This window comes from Aulonocara stuartgranti (assembly GCF_965226115.1).
Source record: "Aulonocara stuartgranti genome assembly, chromosome: 23".
In the NCBI taxonomy this organism is placed as follows: Eukaryota; Metazoa; Chordata; class Actinopteri; order Cichliformes; family Cichlidae; genus Aulonocara; species Aulonocara stuartgranti.
Genome location: NC_138958.1, coordinates 17,284,992 through 17,308,663, shown reverse-complemented (window position 1 = coordinate 17,308,663; position 23,672 = coordinate 17,284,992). Strand labels below are relative to the sequence as shown.

Below are 23,672 nucleotides of genomic sequence, written 5' to 3'. Positions count from 1 at the left end.
ATTTGGTGTGAGGAAAGACAGGAGGGTAATGACTCACAACAATTATCAGGCCAGCCACAAAGCTCATCAGTGAAAGCTCAGAAAGAGTCCTGATCACCATCAAACAACAGTAAACTGCATTTATTTTATGTTAAGACGCTACTTACTGTAAAGTTCCTACCTTGCCACCTTCAACACTAAATAAATCAAAAGATGTGTAGAAGTTTAACAATGTGAACCCTGCTTGTGGCCATGAAAAACATCAGCAAACACTACGCTGCAGCACATGAGTCAGTTTTGTTCCCTGACTGATACATTTCATTGCAGTTTGGCAGTGCTGATTGCTGAATCAATGCAAGCACAAATAATGTCTGGGGGAAAAGCTGTTATCCTTCATATTTATGTGCACCACAGACATATTAATGCTTGATGTTACTCATTCATAATACTCTTCCAACTTTCCTGTGCACTAACAGCATCCCAGTCTGCACACCCTGTATATCTTTCCTGAAGAGGTCGAAATAGTTTTTCTGCTTGTAAAGAAGTCCTGCACAGCGTGCCTGCAGGGACATTTAAAAGATCATTGCTACAAAATTTCACTTACACCATGCAAAAATAAGCCTTTGGTAAAAGTTACTAAGGTTCTGATATCTGGGATTAGTAGCAGTGAAAGTCATGATAAAAGGGGTGTGTTATTTTTTTATTTTTTTATTTTTTAGCTAACTTTATAAAAACGCTTGGTTGGCTAGTAGTAGTTCACTGTTTTTATGAGGACCCAAACAGTAAACGGTAAAAAATAAACACATTTAATGTTAATTTTGCAGGATTTATTCCCCTAAAAGGCCTTTATTGGTTCACTTTTTGTTTTTAGTTTGTGTAGCAGCTACCAAAAACTCAGTAAATTACTATAAATTCAGAAAAAGGTCAGTGTAACCCATGCAATAATTCATTTATTTAGTTTCGATATCATTCTTCTTATATATAGGGAGATTATTTTCCTTTGAATTGTATGGAGCTACCAAAAGGTCACAATGGGATTTTTTTATTTTTTTATTTTTTTGCATTACCTCTAAATAACATTTGCTTTTCTTCTGACTCACAGAGAGAGACTGAGCTGTATGATTATACAGAAGCATGTATTATTTAGTAGGCCACCACTGGTTGTGACAGCTGCAAGAATCAGTGCACCCTCGGCTGTGGCTGCCCTGTACCACCGCATCTAGAACGAAAACATGATCTCTTACTGACTGCTGCTGAGAAAGTCTGTAGTTTCAGCTGTGACTGCAGAAGTGGAATGACACGGCTGTCGCAGTGATTGTATTTGTGTTCATTACTGTGCTATCGTTTTTATAATTATGGCTTAAATTCGTTTTTATTTAATAAGTGAAATAATATGCACCAAGGGCTGTGTGTTATGCTGGAGCTACTGTATACCTGAACTCTTGTGCTTCACATGGTATGACTGCAAATATATAATACTATGTATATTTTTAACTTATTCTTTAAAAATAAGTAATGAATGCAAAATCATCAGGTGTCTCTCTGCACTCTGTGTTCTTTTGATCGGCACACTAGCTACACATATGGATTAAAAGGAACACAAGAATAATAAAAATGCTTCTGAAAGGGGCTGTGACCTTTCACAAGCTGAGCAGAATTGTATGCTTGCTGCTTTACAGGTATTTCATTTACAGTTTTTGACATTAATATAATATTTCAAATAACTTCCTGGCAAAGCCTAAAATAAACATTGGTGACATTTTGAAATCTATATTAAATAAAGTTCTAGCATCATTAGTCATGATTTTGTTTATGCTAAAACCTTCTTGTTCCCCTGTGCTGTCATACTTGGTCATTAATATGAACAGGCATTATCAGGATTCACTGAGAATTCACCATAACAGATAATTTCGGATTAACTTATGTGGTTAGTGGCTTTAATCCACAGACTTATTTTCCTGTAAAGTTATTATTTTTGTTTTTAACTTCCTTTGGTTCAGCAGTTTGCTTCTGGAAATGAATGACCTATAATAAAAAAGTATCGCTGCAATTACCTTACTCCTGTGTTTGAGTGAAGACCTTCCTCTCTATTGTGTTTCATGTCCTAGGCTAGTCAAGAACCTTTTAACAGAGAAGACAGGGTTGGTCCCATCCAGTATACTGCAAACAGCATCAGAAGGAGGTCACTCAATTCAGTAACAACACTGCAGCTTCTGACTAACCACTGGCAGCTTTGCTGTAACACACTCACTCACCACCCCCTCCATACCACCCATTAATCCCACTTCATCTGCTCCTCTCCTCACTCTCCGATGTTAGTTGCACCAAATTAACTGGGTGGTCCACCTGCTGTTGGAGAGGAAGGAGAAAAGGGATGAAGTGGAGGGGGATGGAAGAGTTTTGGCTTGAATGCAAATGCCACTGACTGAAGCACATTCATCTCTCTCTCTCTGTCTCTGTCTCTCTGATTGATGTTAGATAAAACTTCACTTGTTTTTTTGAATTGTCAATTTTAGGTAACTGATGTTTAGATTCAGACTTTGATACCATGAAATTAATAATTACCTGGGACATGGCAGACTATTTCCAGTTGCAACAATAAAGCTGTTACTGGCTTTCAATCAGGTGCTTTCACTCGTCAACTCTTTAGAGCAGTTAAATCAAGCTCTTTGTCATTTCTCCCACTTCGGGCAGGTGTGTAGAGTAGGTATACTTGACTAAGACCCCATAGAGGGAGGCTAGTTATGCTACTCCTGGGCAGATTCTGGGTGGAGCATAACTAAGTGAACATGAGCCAACCCAACTAGCATTAGCATGTTGCGGTTTTGCATAAAGTGGCTCCTGCTGCTAGTCATGCTCGCAGTATAGTTGTAATTTGAAGAATTAACCAGCTAGCTACTATAGCAGCTGGTTACAACTAGCACTGTTTCTGTCACAGATATCGTCTATATTCACTCAGCACACATTATTTTCTTTCCTGTATATCTATTCTTTCTTCCATCCCATTTACATTTGACAAATAAACAGAAATTTCTCACGGCATGCTCACGAGGTTTGTGGTGACACGCTTTGTTTGACTAAGATGTTTTTAGTTTATGACAAGAAATTAAGCCAAAGGAAAAACTACTAGAAATCTTATCATTTATATTTGCTTAAAATGCATTCAAATAGTTTCCATATACTTGCCAACATATTTTTAAGCTGACTATTAGTAACATTTTCTGGGCATTAACTATCAGATACATCCATGTAAATCGGTAGCGTGCTGCAAGTAGCATGAGGAGTTTTGTGATTAATATGATTAACACACCAGCTACACGTGATTTAATGTTAATTTATATTTGGGGAAATGCTTATGAGCTCCTCATACTTTATATCCACATAGAAAGGACTCTATACACAGCTTTAATATATTTCTATCTTTAACTTTGAGCACATATTGTTAATCTTAATACTGGGTTGATGAGATCAGGCATTCATAGACAAAGTGTATGCTTTTCCCACAGGATAGACCCTTCTATTTTTCCCCTCTCTCATTCTTTCCTCATCTCTGTCCTCTCTGTCCTTAATCCATCTCCCTACCATCTCAACGCTCCCATGCCGACTTGAAGGCTTGTCCTTGAAGTGTTTTTTTCTTTTTTTTGCTGTGGCCTTGCTTGTGTTGTTATGGTGTGTTCCCTCTTAAAAAGAACTACCTCTTCTGTCAGGTCACTTACCATCATCCTCTACTCCTTTTTATCATTTTCCTCTTTGTTTCTGTGTTTTTTCATACTTAAGGCAGACCCACTTCCATGCTCTAGCAGTTGACCTTCAGCATTTTAGTTAAGTGGAGCCCATTTACAAAAAGCTCTCTTCACCTGTCTGCACTGAGTGCCCTTATCTGCCTTCCCTATAATTTTCTATGCAACGAACTGGCTGATATTATTGCAGAGTCTGAATATTGCTCTATTATGTCTTCTTTTTTTAATGCTTGATTTTTTTGGGGGGTTCTTTTTTTATTGGAACTGCAGTCTGGGCTGTGCATCCTCATTCTTAAGTGCTGTTTGAATTTTGAATACTACATTTTGTAATGGCATCAACATTGACTTGATGCTTTCTTGTCTTTGCAGATATCTTCAGTGATCTGTGTACAGCAGCTCTCTCCGACTCTGAAAATGAAGCCAGTACATGGGGAGATGTGTCTCAGGACAGCAAATAAACATGGATGACCACTATAGTTCATTATATTTAACTACAAATATGGCTGATGACTATAACTGTAGGTTTTTTTTAACTGTAATTTCCTAAGCTGGACAATTCTAGGTTTTCTACTTGTAGCTCTTATTAATGAATTTGCAAATATGGCCTGCTATTGTTTTTCAAATGTAGTTTTTTTTAGAAAAAAGCCTGCCTGAATGCCACAGTAGGAAAGCCATATAAGGTTTTTAATTCAAGGAAGTGCCAGCATGTCTCTGTGGGGAACTGAAGCTTTCATGGATGCTGAACTGAAAGTTAAATCATTACTTTCTGTGGAGAATGCTGGATGCCTGGAAATGTAAAACCTTTTCTGACCTGGATAACCTTAGGGAAAGTGACAATTTCCATGTGCTGGTTGTAAGCAGGCTTTGGGGAGGCGGCCTGGTTTGCTGTTACCCTGCACTGAAGCAGAACTCTTTAAGATCAAATTCTTACACTGATGCCCAAATGTTTCAGCATTTCATGTTCAAAATATATATAATTAATTGCAAGTTGTTTTCTTTGGTTTTCTCAATCCTAGTGGAGCACGCACACGAATTATATCAAGTATAGAGTTGCTTCAGAGACTATTCTGACTACTCCTATGTTTTCACACTCGTACAGGTTTTCAACCACCATCATGTGTGTCCTTTGCATGTTTTCCCTGTGTTTGCGTGGGTTATCTCCGGATACTCCAGCTTCCTCCCACAGTCCAAAGACATGCAGTTAGTGAGGATAGGTTGACTGGCAACTTAAATTGCCCCTAGGTGTGGTTGCAGATGTGAATGTGAATGCAAATGGTTGTCTGTGTCTATGTGTTAGCCCTGCGACAGATTGGCCACCTGTCCAGGGTGTACCCTGCCTCCCGTCCTAAGACAGCTGGGATAGGCTCCAGCCCCCCTGCGACCTTGAAACGGATAAGCAGAAGAGAACGGATGGATGGAAACTTAAAAATCAAATATTACAAAACCGTCTTTGTCACTTTTAAGTTTGCTTTGTTAAGTTTCCGCAACCATTAGACATTAAGTAAATTTTCCAGACACCAAGCTACTTCTGAGTGTGTGGGAAGGGTCCATAGACCATGTAGATTGTTGCCGACATGGTTCATCTTTTGGCGGATTCTCCCATCAGTGACTGTTCTCACTCGGTTATGTAGTTTGCCTGAAATTATAACTTTAGGAATTGCTGGATTAGTTTCTTTTGTTTGTTTATTTCTTTGTTTTTCCATTTTACAATATTTAATGGCACTGAGGTCAGCTTAATTAATAAAGAAAAGTCCCCCCCCCCCCCCCCCCCCCCGTGTATATAAATTCCTTGTGTATATTTAAATCTATTTAATAATAGGTCAGTGAATGGATCTGAATACTTTCTGAAGTAACTCTATTGTTTCAACTTCCCCACTGTCTGTTAGACTCACAAACAATGTGTGTAATTTGCCAAATGGCTGGAAATTACTCACCAAACAACCAGAGAGCTAGGGCTGAACACATCGGTTTGCTGAATGCAATAACATAAGAATATAGCCTTTGTTTTTATGTCATACGGGGACAGAAACTGGAAGAAGACTTGAAGTCAATTTGTCTTCTGGTAACAAGTAAAGAACTGTGCAGATTGTGTATCATTAACTGTCTAAAAACAGCTTTTTGCTCCATGCAAAAACAAAGTTGATGAGAGTGGTGTGTTGATGAGACCTAAGTGCAAAGAGAAGGCTGTAATACTAAAAGAACTCAGCAGAACTGCAGAGTTGGATGTCACTAGAAGCAAACCCGTTTAATTTACACATATCTGTCTCATTGTTCATATAAAATGCATTCATTTGTTCAGTTTTAGTTCCAAAGTCTGCTGCTGTATCAGGGGTGCAAAATGTGGGGAAAAGTCATTCAAGAAGAATTTCCTTTATCAGTTAATGATAGCTAATTACTCTCTATCAGAAAATACATGAGAAGTAAAACAATCGTGTTTTCCATTTTATGCTCTATATAGCTTCAATGAATAGCACACAGAAGAAGTCAAAAGGCTTTTGATGGAGATGAAGCATTAATGTTTAAGGAAATGGAATTATCTCTACGATGTGTTGAGCTGCATGCCACCGAGATAAAGTAAGACTCATTTTTACATAATGAGATTTTCACTACCAATCTTGTTAAGAACATTTCACATTGATTCCCTGCATGCCAGCTGCTATTTAAAGACAGGACTTATGGTATTCATACATAGTTTCTGATTTGTGTGCATGCACTGTACAATAGCTAGAAAATGTGCTTTCTAAGCAATCTAATCCCAGATATGAGTTTCTGCAAGGGTGACTTCATGCCACTGTGAGAAAGCTCATTTTTAAATTGAGAACATTCCAAATATTGTATTAATTTACGCTCACAGATTCCCTATTGAGGAATTCTTTTATCTCTGTGTTTGTGTTGCCCTAACTAATTCGTAGAAGCATACTCACCGAGAAACCCAATTGATCATATTCCAACCTTGGAATTTATTGAAGGATTTAGTTTTTCTGCTGAATCCAAGCAATAGTTCAGCTTTGCAACATGTTATTGGATTCATGAGAGTTGTTTGAGGTCCAGCTGAAAGTGCTTACACCCGTGTTTTTGCTGCTGAGAAGTTAGCATTTGTTCCCACCTTCAGTTTTGTAGGTGAAATGCATTTCTCTGACAGATAGCACTCATGCCCTTTTTTCTCCCCAAAGTAAACTTCACTATGTTGTAGAAAAAGTCAGGGAAGTTTGTTTTTCTTTTTTCAGGGAAAATATTTTTAGTAAACAGCACCATTTTTTCTAAGGTTTCATAAGGTGTATAATGTTTTTTTGGTGTTGTTGTTCTTTTGGATCTGTAGACTGGACATAGGACTTGGTGAGGGCCACGGACGCATTTGACAAATGTAAACAAACATCAGTGTTAGCATAATTTTGAGGGATCCATTTTATGTATAACTGCTGTATTGCCGTACTCCATTGCTCCCTCACAGGCTTTTCAACACTGTATTGCATTTCTACTGCTAGGATGAATTGTATAGACTAGTCACTGCGGAAGCAGAACTGTAGCTGCAGATAAATGGCATATTATATCACAGCAAGGATAATGCAACACAAACGCTGCCATTCTGTCAAATGCTGCTGGCATTTCACACATGTACATCATGTCCCTTGGTTTGATGCCTCTGTGAATCAGCCATAAAGATATTTGAGACTGAGAGATAACTGTCCTTTTCTAAACAAAGAACACATCTGGAAGTTAAAAATGGAAAGCCATAAGGGTGTACTCACACCAGGCACAGTTTCCTACTACCATGCCTGGGCACAATATCCCCATTTCCTCACTGCCCCATGGTCATGCTGCTCTTAGCAACCTGGTTCGGTTCATCTCAGTATTTCAACTCAACTCTTTCCTGCTCACTCTGTGCATCATTCACACACACTTTTGAAAACAACGTTTAAAGAGCATAATGAGGTTCGTGATTTAATGTAGCTTAAAAGCAATATTTTGGGAGTTATGAGAAACTGCCCCCTCACATGCCTTGCAGATTACCTTACATGGTGATTTTTGCATAAATGATGGAGTTCTTTCTTGGGTGTGGTTTAATGATCGCTCTAGGTGGAATCAAGTACTGATTAACATACTGCTTAATATAACTGATACTCTCATTTTACTTGCACATATTGATTTAAGGACTTGACTATGTTTGACAAAGGTTGTGGTTTAGATTAAATATACCTCTTCATTATCTGAAATCTATGCGTTTAAAAGAAAATGATGGTTACCTAGTGTGGTTAAACACGTGAAATGGTATTTGTAAGTATGTATTATATGTAAATAGTTTAGAGTAAATTCATCTCATAGTTGCCATATATCTATATCATTGTAGCACCAACAACAAAGGAATTTTGAATGTATGTGTGAACTGCCAGTGTCTTTGTCAAAAAGGCATCATTTGACATCCTCTGAATGAGAACTGGCTGGAAAACGACTTATTTGATTTTCATTTAGATGGTAAATCTTAGAAATGGAAACAAGAAAACCAAAAGATATCAAACAGCAAAGTCTTCATACAATACATGTTAGAACATAAGATTGAACCTTGTTACAAACCACAAGTAAGTAGCGTTGATCAGTCTTTGAAAAGACAAGTTTAAGATGAGCAGTGGATGGATAGATGCTTAGAAGGGTTCATGGGTGGATGAGAAGTGAATGGATACATGAGAATTCCAAAGGATGGATGAGAAAAATTGGCTTGACAGACTGCTGTGTGACGGGCGAGGCATGGATAGATTGTTGGTTAGAAGAGTGAATGGACAGATTTGACGACACTGTAAATGGGTTAGCATTTGCAAGAGAAAGCAAAACTAAAGTGAAGTTGATATGCTTTGATATTCTGATTATACAGAAATGCAGTCCTCTTGAATATGCTGTATATTTTGTTCATGCTATGTTTAAAATATATCTTTGCAATGAAAATATTTCTCTTGTACTGCCATATTTAAGCATATTATAGAATGTATCAAGTCTGTATATTGTATCTGTCATCTGATGTACATATTGCATTGCTTTGTTGTGATAATATGCATTTGCAATGTAAATTTTGTCACAGTTTCATTTCTTATTTCAAATATATTCGATTATTCCTAACTTAGGCTAGATTGTTTTACTTCTGCTAAAAAAAAAAGTTTCTACATGTGCAAGAAAAGTATATGCAAAGTCTTTTTATAAAACAGGATAATTTTACTGCTGGCATTTCACAGAGCAATCTCTATTTCAATATCTGTTGTATTAGGGTCTCTCTCTCTCTCTCCCCCCCCCCCCCCCCCCCCCCCTTATTCATTAGAGAAACCATTTTCACCCAGTAAATTAATGTAATCTACCAAATAACACACAGCAACTTTGGTAAGCACAAACAGAAGGTTCCAATCTATAAAAGAAGTGGCTTTGTTTCTGAATGGCCTCAAAATACATTGTTTGCATCTGTCTTGGGAATAATAAAGATTGTGTTGAAAAGTCCACAGATTGCATTTACCCCACAATCAAAATGAGCAAACAAGTCGTTTTATTTCTTTATTTGATTTTATTTATTAATTTGGTGCCAAATCCCAACGATTGTCATCTCAAGTCACATATAGTTATATGAAGATCTCCCTCATGAGTAAGCAGTTAGAGGCAAAACTCCCACTTAAGAGGCAGAAACTTCCAACAGATCAAGGCTCAGGGAGGGCAGCCATCTGCCATGGCCAGGAAGGTTGAGAGGAATGAGAAGAGAGAAAAGAAGAGCACAGAGAGAACGTAAGCACCAGTTCCACTAATGTAACATTTTCCCAAACTAAAAACTATAGCAGGAAGTGCAGGGCTGGTCAATTGTTCCTGCTTTATAACTATAAATGTAGTAAAACATATCTTTTTAGCCCATGACACAAACTAAAATGCTGAGAAAATGTTACTTACAGTATATCATTAACATTAACGTGACTGCAGCAAACTCATTCTTTTACAAACCTCTAAGAGGAAATCTTTCCCAGTCATCACTGATGTAATTGCAAGGTATCTATACATCCTTGACATTTTTTTATTGTCAGTTGTCAATGTAGATTCATCAGAGGAGTAAAACACATACATTCTACTTGTACTGTAACAGGAAATTTGCCGTGCCTGTAAAAGTAGTTTGAAACAGCCTCTTTGTTATCGGTTGAACCGAAGATTGAACCCTGTAGACTAATAATTCAGCAAACATAAGCCCTGAGACTAAGGGAAAAAAAAGGCACAGTGAGAATATAAAGGAGATGTGATTTCCAACATCTCACCATGTTCCCGATCTACCAGACAAGACTCGTGTGAAGAAAAGATGGGTGTTCAAACAAGATGTTATTAAAGTCTGTGCCAGCAGGCGGTGAATTCAGGGGCTGTCAGAGAAGAATCCTCTGCTTGTCATCGCAGCTTGTTTTATTTTGATTTAAAACTGTATTAAAATGATTTAAGGCTGTATTGAAATGAAAGGCAATTATTGCAAGTTGGGTTGTTAAAGAGAAAGACAAAGAGATAAAACAGGCAGTATCGTCACTCTTCACACATTAAAGTATGTGATGAAATACAAGCATCATGAAAAGCCCTGGTTTATTTCTATTCTGTTGTCAGTGATCGGTGGCTTCTCAGGTATGGTGGAGGGTTGGCATTGCATCATTATCATTCAAACTGAGTCTCTGATCCCCCTTCAAGAGGAAGAGAGCAGGCTATTAATGTTAGACTTGAAGCATAATGTATTCTCTCTGTATTTGACTGGTGTGAACTCTTTTTTTTTCCTATTCACTACCCCTAGATGAAAACATAATTTAAAGAGATAAGATGAGTGTTTTAAAGTCTTAAATGCTCCAGATTGTCTTTCTGGCCTCAGACATTGACATGGAATTAAGTTAGGTTACCATTTTTATCAGAGTGCTCGCGGGTGTCTTCTAAAAACATGCATTATGCAAGAAACATAAAGAAAGAAACCAACTAAAGTGTGTATATTGCTTATATTTAACATTCAATATACATCTTGAACATAGTCTCGATCAATTCTTCTTATTAAAACTAATAAATCATTATCTGAATGCTTTCTAATTCCCAGTAATAGTTCATCTGCTTTTTAGTGCAAGTATCTAATAAGCCATTTAGCAGCTTGCTTAATTTAGGCATGTACACATGGTCGAAAAAAATGGCTGAAACTAAAGAGCAGCATCAGAACAGGGAGAAAAAGCCATGTAAGTGACTTTGATCGTGACATGGTCGTTGGTGCCAAACAGCTGGTGTGACCTACACAACTATCTCTAGGGTTCACAGAAAATATTCAATATTCTTAGAAATCAGAGGTGAATGATAAGGCTGCTTTGAGCTGACAAGAAAGCAACACAAATACTGTAACTGTTACAACCAAGACATGCAGAAGAAGTTCTCTGGCTGCACAACAGAAGAGACAATTAGAAGACCGCACCATGTGACCCTCATGTCAGCTAAAAATTGGACAGTAAAGTTTGAAAAGATATTGCCTAGCCTGATGAGTCTTGATTTCTGCTACAACATTTGGATGGTAGACCTTGAATTTGACATAAACAAGATGACAGCATGGATCCATCCTGCATTGTATCAATGGTTTCACTTGTTGGTGGTGTGATGGTGTATGGCACATTTTCTTGGTACACAGCAACTGAGAATTTTTGAAATGCTAGATCCCACTTGAGTATTGTTGCTGACCATCCCCATCTATTTATGACTACAGTTTACTAATCCCCTGATGGCTGCTGCAAATGACCTCCACAATAACAAGATCGCATTCCAATAGAGCATCTTTGGGATGCGGACGAACATGGACGAAACTTTCTGATGAATGTTTCTAGCACCTTCTTGAATTCACAGACAACTCTGTGGATTCAAACAGTTCTGGCAAAAGAGGTTCTCACCCAGTACTAGCAAGGTGCACTTAATAAAGTGAATGTAGAAATCATAAATAAGAAAACTATCAGGAAAACATTTTTCTGTAAGTTTATGGTCTCGGCCTCTAGCTTCACATCTTCTTCAGTGCACTGTGATATTCATTTTTTAAATAATTGTCTATTTTGCATAAAGTGGTCTTCTGCTGTTATAGCCCACACACCTCTAGCTACAACATTTTTCCGTTTTTTGTTCACCACAATCCCAATAAGTAGTTACCTTTCTGTCACCTATACCAGCCTGGAAACCTCTGCTATCAACTATCCCTCCACAGAACTGCCACCCACAGATTTTTTTTCCCCCACAGGAGAGCAGCGGTTTCAGAAACACTGAAAACAACCTGTCTGTCTGAATATGTAGGTGTGTGTTCATAATGAAGTACTTAGGTTGTGGGTGACAGAGCACTAAAGAGAGGGGACTGAGCTTGAACTTTAAAGGTTTGAGGAAGACAAAGCTGCATAGAAGAAGATAAGGTCCTGACAAAGCTTTGTTCTGTGGCGTGAACCTCCTGAGGGCTAAATACAGAAAGACAGAGACCGAATGTGTGTGTATCAGTTAGATGACTGCAGGAGTGGTTCGACAGCTCAGGAATGCGAAAAGCATACTAAGGCTCTCACAAAAGTCAAAGCAGTGGAAGAAAAACAAAGGAATTGCTGGAAGTCACTGTCTTCACTGTCTTCCAGACCAAGTGCTGCTAGCCAAAGGGCCACTGATGTGTGTGTGTGTGTGTGTGCGTGTGTGCGTGTGTGTGTGTGTGTGTGTGTGTGTGTGTGTGTGTGAGAGAGAGAGAAGGAGTCTGAACATTTCATTGGGAAAAATATAAAATAAATGTATTTAAATTTGTTTTCCAAGGGAAAGAAAGATGTGGTGCATAGTTCAAACACAGTTCATTCATGTTAGTTATTGCTACTTTTTAAGAGGAATCGTATTGTGGTTATAAGTCACTGGAACAAATCCAATGTTATGCTAAAACAGCTAAGTAGTATATTGTGGCTGGAAACCCAAGCAAAGCAAAGCTAATTTGCAAAGTCTTTTGCTGTTAGTGAGTGTGCTCTTATCAATAATGAATCAGTAGTGGTTCAGGTTAGAGTTCCTCTCCTCACGTTGAAGAAATCCCTGAAAATCTAACTCATCAATTAGATTTTGATTTTGATAAAAATGTTCATTTCATATGTTAAAGGATTTGGATGTAACTCTGTATCTTTGCACCCTTTAGTATGTGTGGATATAATATTAGCTCAATATTAGTTCTATAGGGTTCTACAGGCTTGTCCCTAGTTTATTATGTAGAAAACCTTGACTGTCTGGATCTGTATATTTGGGAGTGCAGTCGGCATAATTTCATTCCAAAGTGGAAATCCTCACAAATGACAGTTAATGCATATTTTGCTCCCAATATGTTTTAAAACAATGTGGATGTAAAGGTTAACAATTTAATTTCATTGGAGGTTTTTTAAAAGAAGGCCACCGGCAAAAGATAAATAAGTTATTTTTCTGCTGAGAAATGAGCGTTGTCCCCTTCAATGAAAAATGAAAGGGATATATAACATTCTTTGGGTACCATGTATGTCTGCATATACATATGCAGATACTATATCCATAGACAAGAGACACGATTTTTGTAACCAAAGCCTTTCTTCATTTCCATTTGTGGTCTGTTTGCTGTCTGAGTATAACTGACAAATTACATTTTCAGGCTTTGAGTGCCCGCAGGCAAATAGTCTGTGTGTAGAGCAAAGGAAGAAGACCGGCCAATATGCAATTTCAAAACCATCATTTATCATGACAATGATTTAGCTTTTCATCAGTTTTCTTCAACTTTACTTTCATCAACATTAAACTGTGGACAATGAATTATACTTGTATACTCGTTAGTCAAGATATGCGCTGGCTGTACCTAAGCCCCAAAATATTTGCTGTTGTCCCGAGTCATCAGATGAGAGTGGATGGGGTTGCAGATTTGGAACCATGTAGCACACAAAGCTACTTTCTTGAGGATTTACTAATTATTTTATTTTATTTTTTTATCCTAAAAAACCCCATCATATTTTTAAAGGCCACTGGGAACACTTGAAAGTGCTAACACAACAACCACATCATTTCTATCAATGGAATGATCCACTTTCCTGTCTAATGGTCCTATAAGCGTTTCCTGAATCATTACTGCTATGAGTTTTGCTTTTTTCTGCTTAGCTAATGGCTCTTTTGTATCTTTTATAACCAGAGGAAGTAGTGTCAGATTACCCAGATAGTTCCTTCAGGTTGTCGGTGGTCTGTGTACTGTTGTCGAGACCCACAAAGATTAACCAAATATCCACACTATTTTGAGTATGGCTATATAAACCCCACAAACCCACATCCAAGGCAGTCCCAGAGGAGAGTTCTTTGGATTACCTTGGAATAATTATGAAAACAAGTTAACTATTAAAATAATAATAGCTTAAAAAGTGTGACATGCTGCATATGATACTTATGTATAAAGCATAAAATAAATATGTTGGACTGTGCACTTATGAGGATGGATTTGTGTATTTGTGTGTGCATATGTATGAGCCTAACCTAAGGAGCTAAGGCATAGGGGTTAGTATTTTCCTGGGAAGAGTTCACTGTCAGTGTGAACACTTTTGCATTGCTTTTCTTTTTCTCTCTCTCATAATGGAGAGCAAGCAAAAGTGTGAAAGGAGAATTACAAACATTTCACACATATTTTATTACAGAGCTGGATTTTGATATAGGGTTATAGTCACCAGCATAAATGCAACAGGGTGTGTTGTTTTAGATCATTCTGCTATGTTAAGAATAAAATAGCAAAAATCCCCAAAACAAAACAGCAACAACAACAAAAGCATTTTCAGGACTGCACAGGAAACCAACAGCTGTGTAGGTATGCATGAACACATGAAATTAATGCATTTCACATTAAAATTTGTTGTCATTATTAGTGGGTTATGTTTAAACTGTTTAACTAATATTTGTAGGTCAGCAGTAGGCCTATCGCATGTCCCATGTACTGCTTTGGAATATTTTTTTAAAAAAATGCTGGAATAAATAATCAGGATCTGCAGAGAATTTAAAAAAAAAATATTTTGGAAGCAACGGTTCAGGTTTATTTCTTAAATTAAAAACCAACACAACCTATGTGGAGAGAGAGCGAGAGAGAAAGAGACTTTGAACCTTCTTTTTTGTAAGCGATTCAGTTTCCCATGGAACCTGAATGTAACATCACTGGGTGTATGCAGAGTGCAGACTGTCTGCATACTGCTGTTGTGCGCATCGTTATTTGAATGAGCGGACCAATCAGGGGCCTCGCTGGACGGAAGCGTTCAGCTTCCTGTCACTCTTACCCAATCAGCGCGCTGTCCTGTTGTTTGCCTTGCTTTTTGAATTGAGCTGGAGCAGCACACTGACACCGTCTCTGCAATAGTGTCGAGTAGTTAGCTGTCAACAAACTGAAGTAGTCATTTTGGACTATTGTCATTTATAAAGACCAACATGCATTGATACTAGACCTGTGATTTTACGGAGCGATGTTACAGCTGTTTTAAAGAGCGTTTTGAACCGAAGAGGAATTGTGACGAGTTCTTAATTGTGTTGTTGACTTACTAGCTTGGTGGCTAGCTAGGTCAGCTAGAAAGCTTGTTAAATATTACTGATTCAGCGGCCAGTTGAGATTCATTAGCTAGTTTTTTTTTTTTTAGAAGGCATCAAAACAGTCGGTAAGTCTGCATTTTTATTACTGTACTTTTTGAGAGGCGCCATGTTAAATATTAAACGTTAGTAGCGTAAATAGCTAACGTTAATTGAGCTAGCCCTTTTTTGGATATCATCTTCCTTTGAGTTGTTAGGCTTATTCTGCAGTAATTTGAACTATGCTATTTTTCTAGCTCATGGGTTTAAATTTAGATTTAAACGCAAGAGCTAGAAAAATGAAGCTTCTTTATAAAATATGTGTTTAACGGTGTGGGTTTGAAAGGGATTGTTGTCACGATACTTTTTGTCCTCTTGCAATAAACACTAACATTGGATTCTGTTTTTAATAATATTTCCTTAATTGCTTACAACTTTTATAAAGAAGAAGTTTCACTGTTAACAGCTTTTATGCCAGTTTTGTCCAAATATGTTGCATTGCCTAGAGTTGAACTTAACAAGCACTTCTAGTGTCTGAAATCGTGACAAGTTGTGCCACTTTCTTCAGTTGACATCTTTCTTCTTACTTTCCTAGTTGGTATACCTCTTTTCTCTAGCCTTTCTGCCTCGTTGTGTTGTCTCTCTGTGCCTCTGTTCTACCCTGTAACTTCTGAAAGTTTGGTGCCTCCTTAGGTTCCTGCCATGGCTGACAGCAGCATATTGACTTTAGGGACAGCTCGGAGTCTGTTGGTGGATTCTTCGGTCTATGATTCCAGGATTGCTGAAACCACCAAGGATCATGTATTTCTGGGCATGGGATGTGAAGATGGGGAAGGTCAGTGCATACTTTCTTTTTTTCTTCCTTGCCTAAATTTCTAAAACAGACTCTCAAAGTCAAAATGCAGCTAAGTGATCTTCAGTTTTTTCTCCAAATCAAGTCTTTGGTTACAACAAAGAAATCTTATAGTTAACATTATGCTGTAGAAAAACAAAGGCAAAAGTCACTAGTCCTAGAGACTTAATCTTGGATTTATTGATGCATTCACTTCACTCAGTTGTCACTTTAGTTTCAGCTAGTGTAACCATTTAAATACAACATCACTGAAAAAAAAATTGTACTGTTTAGTTCCCATGGAGTAGGTAAGATTTTCCCATTACCTGGACTTTGATCCTGTCAAAGGTTGGGTTTGTTTTTTTGCTCTTTAGTTTAGCCTACTTGATGACAAATGCATGGGCAAAATATTAAAATTACTTTTAAGTACTCAAAATTAATTTACAAGAGTCACAGTTTAAAATAACTAATGTTAAATGAACACCTCCTTAGCTGTTGTGTTATGCCTCAGGTACTGTGTGAAACTATTACTGTGTACACAGGGTAGTTCTGTTAAGTCTTAAACCTCCTATCCTCCTGTCCTATCCTCACATCTTTGTTTCTGTTTTTGAAAATTTGAGGAAAGACAGTTTTCAAGAAATCAGAAAATCTTTCCTCTAAACTACTCACTAAAGCAACATCTGTTTTTGATTGTCTTTATAAGGCATCCGTGTGCCAAACCATACCCGACGGTTATGCGAAAATAAGCGAAACTTGGCCTGGCCCACTCAGTACATTTGCCAGGGAACCTCAACATTACCTCAGGAGAGCAAGTGCTTATGTTTTTTTATTTATTTAGTTCATTTTATTTTTTGTGGCTCATCTGTTCACATTTTTCCGTTTATTACAATTTACTCACCACTGTCAGCCTTTCACATCAAAGCAAACACCGAAAGTGGCTCCATTACTTCTGGTGTTTGGCATATCACCCAGTTTCTTTAACTTGGCACAAACAGTATGCATACTAAGGACATGCTTGAGGCGTGACTATGATATGTCAGTGTGGGAGCCTAGAGATTTCTAGATACAGAAGCAGATCTGGGCACTAATGGAGAATATTTCTATTCCAATGTTTTGTTTAGTTTTTTTTCTTTCCAGTACCACATGAAATTTAGGAGAAACTGTAGTGACTTAAGTACCCCAGTCACAAGTATAAATGGCTTAGGCACCATATTGATGCTGGTGATTGCAGTGAGCAATCCACCAGCCAGTGTATTGGTTTTAATAGAACCGGTTGTTCTTCCTCCAAAGTTACCTACTGACTCCTGAATTTTCCTAAAGGGATTCATTTGACTGTTAAATATGACTTTTTTTGAAAAGCTGCAATAATGAAAACTTGCAAATAATAATAATTAATGATTTCCTGGTTGATTTTTATTTATTTATTTATTTTTATATGGCTGGAGGTTGGGTACAGGTAACTGTCAGGGTTTGGATCAGACACTGATAATAAGCTGCAACTGAGTTCATTTTAGGCTTGTTTGACTGTCACTCAAAATGAGAACGGAAGACAAAAACAACAACTTTTCTTCTCCCCAGAGACAACCTGCTGCCTTGATCAGTCGCTATCACATGGTTCCACATTCTGCTTTGTGTGTATGTGTGTGTGTGTTCAGTTGTTCTTGATTCTCCTTTCCATTTTCCTGTTGCTCACTCTGGCTCTATTCTGTTCATCTCTGTCAGATATGCTGCCAAAAGTGGAGACACGGGTTGTTCTGGTGGGAGAAGCAGGCAGAAATAGAGAGCTGGCCAAAGCACTGCAGGTACATCGTTTTCTCTCAACCTTACACTTCCACTGTGCATCTATTAAGGTTGCAGACCTCCATGATCTGAGCTGGTCAACATCACTGTTCTGTGTTTTTTAAAAAACAAACAAAAAAAGTAGGTCACAGGCCAATACACTGAATCCACTAGACTTTTGTCAATGTGTGGTGTTAGCTGAAATGTTTGGCAGAATGGCCTTGTAATTTATCCAAATATCAGATTTCTTAGATTAGAAAGTCTTCTGGTACAGCACAAATTGGAACATGATGGATGGGTCCTATAGATGTCTTGAAAATGCAAATAATTGTGGCACCAGACTATACGCGTCTGTTTAATTAGATTTATTCTATGTAATTATGCACAAATCAAGAAACATGGCATGTCATTAACTGGTTCATATACTGCATATTTACTGTGTAAATATACATTACAGTACTGTGTAACTGTAGCTGAGGGTGTTCTGACCACTTTTATCTATTAATGAATGACTTGTTGTCTTTTGTCTTCTATTTTAAAACTAGCGTAATATTGTTATTTGGGCTGAAACGATTTATTAAGCAGCCTTGTCCATAATGTTGTCATAATTTAATGTGGAACCAGGGTCTGTATACACACAGCGAAGAGCAAAGAAGCAAAGCTGTTAGGCGGTAACTCCGGTGGAGTTTTTCTAGTGCCCAAATGATAGCGCTTGTTTTTTGTCATCCCTATTAATTACTGTGAAATCCTTCATTAAACCAACTGTTTAATAAACTCTAACATAAAGAAACGTGAACTTTGTAAATACTCCAATCCATTGCCGTTTGTAGTTAAATTAGGCAGCTTGCTGAAGGCTGACAGCAGCCATGCAATTTTACATGGCAGAAATACCTGTAAGCAGAACAAAAAGGGGAGAGTCTAAAGGTGGGTGAACTAGATCATATTTATTTCAAGGATTTTATAACATTTTTCAGATAACGATATAAATCACAAATATGTAACATTTTCTGTAAATTATGTGAATCTCGGGCAGCTCGACTTGAGGGAAGTGTTTCCAGCTGCGCGTAGTGTACCTGGAGTCGAGTGTTTTAACCGATGCATGAAACGATACATTTTTAGACATAAGTTGTAACGGCCGCCGTTTTCTTTGTGAGCATTTATTACACAGCGTGCTGCGGGGAAAAGCCTGCTCTAACGTTTGAGTCTAAGGTTTATTTTTTAGCACCTGACAGCTCTTTTTTAATTCTCATCCGTAAATAATCTGCTCTTTCACGTGATTCAGTTTATTTTGAAAAGTCTCAACAGGATCTTGAGCTTTATTGTGAAAGGTTTATGTGGAACATAAACAAGCGGACACGCGATGGTGTTACCGTCGTTGTTGCTAACCACAACGCATAAAACAGGCGCTTGTCCGTCAGTAGTGTGGTTATATTAAATATAAGAGAAAGGGAAAAAGAAGAAATAAATATAGCCACTACAGTGACCATCAAAAGGATGAAAAAATATTGCCATAAACAGTTTATTTTGCGACACCACGAAACAAACGATAGCGTAAAATGAGTAGTTTCGTCATCCGATATATATCGTTATATTGAACGTCAGTTTAATGTCTTGTTTCCAGCAGAACAAAAGTTTGCATCAAAGCACAGGGCAAATGTCAAAATGCTGATATGCTCAGTTTTAGTCACTGCAACCATCACATTCTCCTTTAAAGGCTTATAGACACAAACTCACATCAACACTAGCCAAATCTATTAAGAAGAAAGAGTAAAGGTAATTAAAAAAAAATAAAAAATCATTTTTTAACCTTTAGTTTAGGTTGCTTGTATGTCTTATTTTATTTTACTTTGACCTTGGACTGTCTTAGAGGTTATATATTTTTGCATTTAAGAAAATGTTTTCTTTAAAAACAAAATTCAATGTGGCTCATAAATGTAATTAAAGGGTTTACGTTTTTACCCCTCAGCTCTAAAAAGCTGATTTTGTACACAGGTAAACTTAAAAACCTTGCAAGTGTTAAAATGGAAACCAATAGCCAGTTAATTTAAAAAACAAAAAAAAACAAAACCCTGTGTATTTTCTCTTTTGAATGTTTATTATTGTTACTAATTAGACAAAGGTATTTTTTTTATCTAATTAATCAATGGAATAATCAATAGAATGCTCAATTGCTAAATGTCATATTAACTGACTGTTGCATTTGTTTAAAAAAAAACAAAACATGATTCATTTTAGGACATTTTTGCAAGCAATGAATCATTAATGATAAAGAGGCAGTTGAGGAATAGGTTTTAATTGGTTTTAAACGCATTACCAGAGGCGTGTACTCTGATACAAGTTCATCATAGTTGGCTTTTCTTTGTGGATTCTGTGTATGTGACCTATGCAGAGTTGCTTGCGTGCTGTCCTCCATAAAACCAGCAGCGTGTTGCCTGATGACACTATGCAGTTGTAGAATAATTAGTTAAAAAGTCTGACTACAGGAAAGGGGGCAACAGTGGATTTCTTTACAAAGGATATATGTTTGGAGGGGCGTGGGGTGCTGGTGAAGTCAAAAACACGAAAAACATGGAGTGTAGGCGCAGTGGACGGTTTTATTGTTTTTAACACTCGGTTTCACTTTACTACTAAAAAAATGTTATTTACATGTTATGTCTTAAGCTTCTGCCATGGAAATCTGATCTTTGTTTAAATTGTAAGCTGTTTCCTCAGGAAAGAATCTTTGTTACACTTGGAGCACACTTTAAAAAAAAATTACTGAAAATGTATTGCTGCAAGTTGATTTCAAACGGTAACTGTGAACATAATCCAGTTAGACAAGGTTATGTTTTCATAAGTTGCCATGGTTATCTAGCTGGATACAAAGAGTTGCCTTCATGACCCTCAGTACTGTTTATTTAAGCTCCAAGTACATACCTGGCTTACCCATTCATTTTCATATACAACTCTGGGTGTGCACTCATTTAAAAAAAAAATAATAATAATTTGTGACCAGTTAGTCCATGTTGGATTTAAATATTCTGTATTTTTTTCATGTGTGCCGAACCAAGCAAAGCCTGGAGTCGTATTTAAATTCCTTTTAACAAAACAAAAATATGTTGAATAAACAAAACGCTGTACCCCGTAATGTGAATATAGGAATATTTATGTGTCTAGGGCATGTTTGTGTCTGCTTCAGTAAGCTGCATAGTTGAAATAGCAGAGTCTTTGAGTAGCACCATATGAAGGTGATTTGGAGGCGTGGCTGTAGACTAAGTGCTGCTAGAATGACTTCCTTCCCTGGTCTCCTGAGCCCTGTCACTTTTGAAGGCTCCTTTCTTAAATCATCTATTTCTCCCTGCCAATCCTGTAGCGCAGCCACATCCAAAGACATCTGCCAACAGCTCCATCAGAGCACTCCCGATTGCCTGCCTGACCGCCCGCCGCCATTGCTCAGTCATCCCACAGAACAAGGCCCCCACCACCACAATGTCTTTACTGTTTCTGTCCTCCTCCTCTCTCCTCCTCCCATAGGGCTTTGAACTTTATATTAATTTTTAACTGAAGTTTCTTCTTCCACCCTGCCTACCCCCTCTGGAGCCTGATATTTGTTTGAAGCCACTGTCTTTGCAAGGACACAGACTCCGCCCTGTCTTTTCCTCACTTGCTCCTTGCTGCTTCCATAAACCCAGCCTTGCTCTCTGTTTTTCCTCATGTGGGGTTAATTTGTATGCATTTGTCTTCTGTCTCAACCTTCTGTCCTTCTCATGTTTTTTTTGTTTGTTTTTTTTTAAAAAAATGCTCTTCATCTAAATGCCAGTGTTTGACATCCACTTCCTACTGGTTGATTTTTACAGGCCATCAGAGTAATGGAGGTACCTGTGGTAAAGATAAGAAAAGGCGAGGCGGGTGCCGAGGAGAAAATGATGATAAAATCTATAGTCAATATGGTATAGTACAGTGTCTGCGTATCTGTGTGACTGTCTGACACTTTGATGGGAACTTGGGGAAGTTCTGCATGAGTCTTAATTCACACTGGGTACTCATTCAATCATGGTGCATGTCTAACTCACTGATGTGGAATTGATTTGTGGGGTGAATATTTAAAAATAAGGGATGTAATTGTTGAGATCTGGATCAGCAACTGGAATAGAGATTTGCACTCAAATGCAAATTCCGGCTTCTTGGCTGAGAGATAATATGAAGTCATTTCAAATACTTTCAATTTACCTCAATGGCATTTGAAAATGGTTAATTTCCTGCTGTTAATGGAGACGCTAGAGTTGCAAATGGTGCTATGAAAATCTGTTTGCACACAGAAAAATAAGTGGACCATGCCCTGCAGGGGCATTAATAGTAATGTACCCAAGAAGCTGTGAGTTTTGAGTGTCATCTTCTGTTAAAGACATGGTTTGAAAAGTTCAGAAACATGCAAGTTTGCTTTCTTTCTCAATGAAATGAATAGATTGCAGCCTTGTGTCTTTATGGAGCTTGAGTCAGGACAGGCTGCAGTTACATTAACCTGGGAAGTCTTAAAGCTCAGGGAAACTCATTTTCTTTTCTCATCAACAGTACTCTACTCAACTTTCTGAAAGTGTGTAACTTGCACAAATTTTTTTTATTTATATATATATTAGGGGTGCAACGATACTCGTATCGATATTGAACCGTTCGGTACAGTGCTTTCGGTTCGGTATGCATATGTATGTTTTTAATTTATTTGATCAACTTTCCTTCTGACGATGCTGTCTGTGTTGAGCGCTCAGTGGATCTGCCCTCGACAGTGCAGCCTAGGCGGAGTAGTCGAACGCAGATTCACTGAGCGCAGGGTAAGCTCGGGAGACAGAAGTTAAGCTCTCCTTGCAACATGGCAAATTGAACCTCCCCCACCCTCATTCAGATGTGGCGTTTGGAACTATTTTGGTTTTCATGTGAAGTATGACCCTGAAGGTAAGCGCGTCATGGACTAAAGTAAAACAGTATGTCGGATGTGCCATGCAATTCTCAATTACATGGGTGGGAATTGGTGCGTTAGCGCAGTTAGCTCGTTAACGTGTTGGCCGTCCAGCCCCACGCACGGGGCGATCCGCGGTAGCTCGTTAACGGAGATTTGCCGTGTTGTGGCGTTAATGTCATTTCAGATTAACGCTGACAGCACTAGTGGGAACACAACGAATATGACTGCACATTTACACCGACATCATCCTAGTGCAAAGACAAGTGGAAGCCGACAAAAACAACAAGCACGCATGCTACAAACTTTACCCGAGTCATTTAGACAGCCGTTAGCACATGAGTCTCCTCATGGGGACCTGATATGTTTAATATGCTGCTGAGAATATAGCCCAGAAGAAGCGGATAGTATAGCTTTTATTTTGGAAAGAGCCATTTCTCTGTAATAAACTCTCTTTTCCAAAGATGAGTGATTCCTCGATCAGATAGATTTTTTTTTAAATTTTTTTTATTACTTTGTTGTTTCAGCAACATTAAATTTAAAAACTGTACTTTTGAGTTAAAATATATATTTATAATAATATATTTATAATAAATGACAAATTAAAAAGGCATGAACATTTTTTTGTAACGAAAAAAATATTGAACCGTGACACCAAAGTACCGAACCGTGAATTTTGTGTATCGTTGCGCCCCTAATGTGTATATAGATAGATATAGATAGATAGTAACATTTGAAAGAAAGTATGACTTTAGTATTTTTTTCATCAACTGGATTTTTTGTTTTTGTTTGTAACAGGCAGGTTTAACAATGGAGTAAATATGTATGAGTAAGCCAAACTGTTAAC

The 23,672-nt window shown here is 37.7% G+C and overlaps 2 protein-coding genes across 13 annotated transcripts in view; both read left to right on the top strand.

The window, feature by feature from the left end:
- Positions 1-8,987, top strand: part of mcf2l2 (MCF.2 cell line derived transforming sequence-like 2) — a 115,579-nt gene extending 106,592 nt beyond the window's left edge. For 3 of the 4 annotated variants that reach the window (XM_082524374.1, XM_082524375.1, XM_082524377.1), the window contains 2 exons: positions 2,088-2,161; positions 4,089-8,987. In XM_082524374.1, coding sequence (XP_082380500.1) covers positions 2,088-2,161; positions 4,089-4,177 — 163 coding nt within the window. In that variant the 3' untranslated portion in view covers positions 4,178-8,987. The remainder of the gene's footprint in view (positions 1-2,087; positions 2,162-4,088) is intronic. The other variant, XM_082524376.1, reaches the window with a different exon arrangement.
- Positions 8,988-15,026: 6,039 nt separating this feature from the next.
- The window catches only part of ect2 (epithelial cell transforming 2), a 38,670-nt gene continuing 30,024 nt past the window's right edge, over positions 15,027-23,672 (top strand). For 5 of the 9 annotated variants that reach the window (XM_082524395.1, XM_082524392.1, XM_082524393.1 and 2 more), the window contains exons 1-4: positions 15,027-15,370; positions 15,975-16,116; positions 17,836-17,915; positions 21,729-21,821. In XM_082524395.1, coding sequence (XP_082380521.1) covers positions 15,984-16,116; positions 17,836-17,915; positions 21,729-21,821 — 306 coding nt within the window. In that variant the 5' untranslated portion in view covers positions 15,027-15,370; positions 15,975-15,983. Of the gene's footprint in view, positions 15,371-15,958; positions 16,117-17,835; positions 17,916-21,728; positions 21,822-23,672 lie in introns of all 9 variants that reach the window. The other 4 variants (XM_082524396.1, XM_082524394.1, XM_082524391.1 and 1 more) reach the window with 2 other exon arrangements.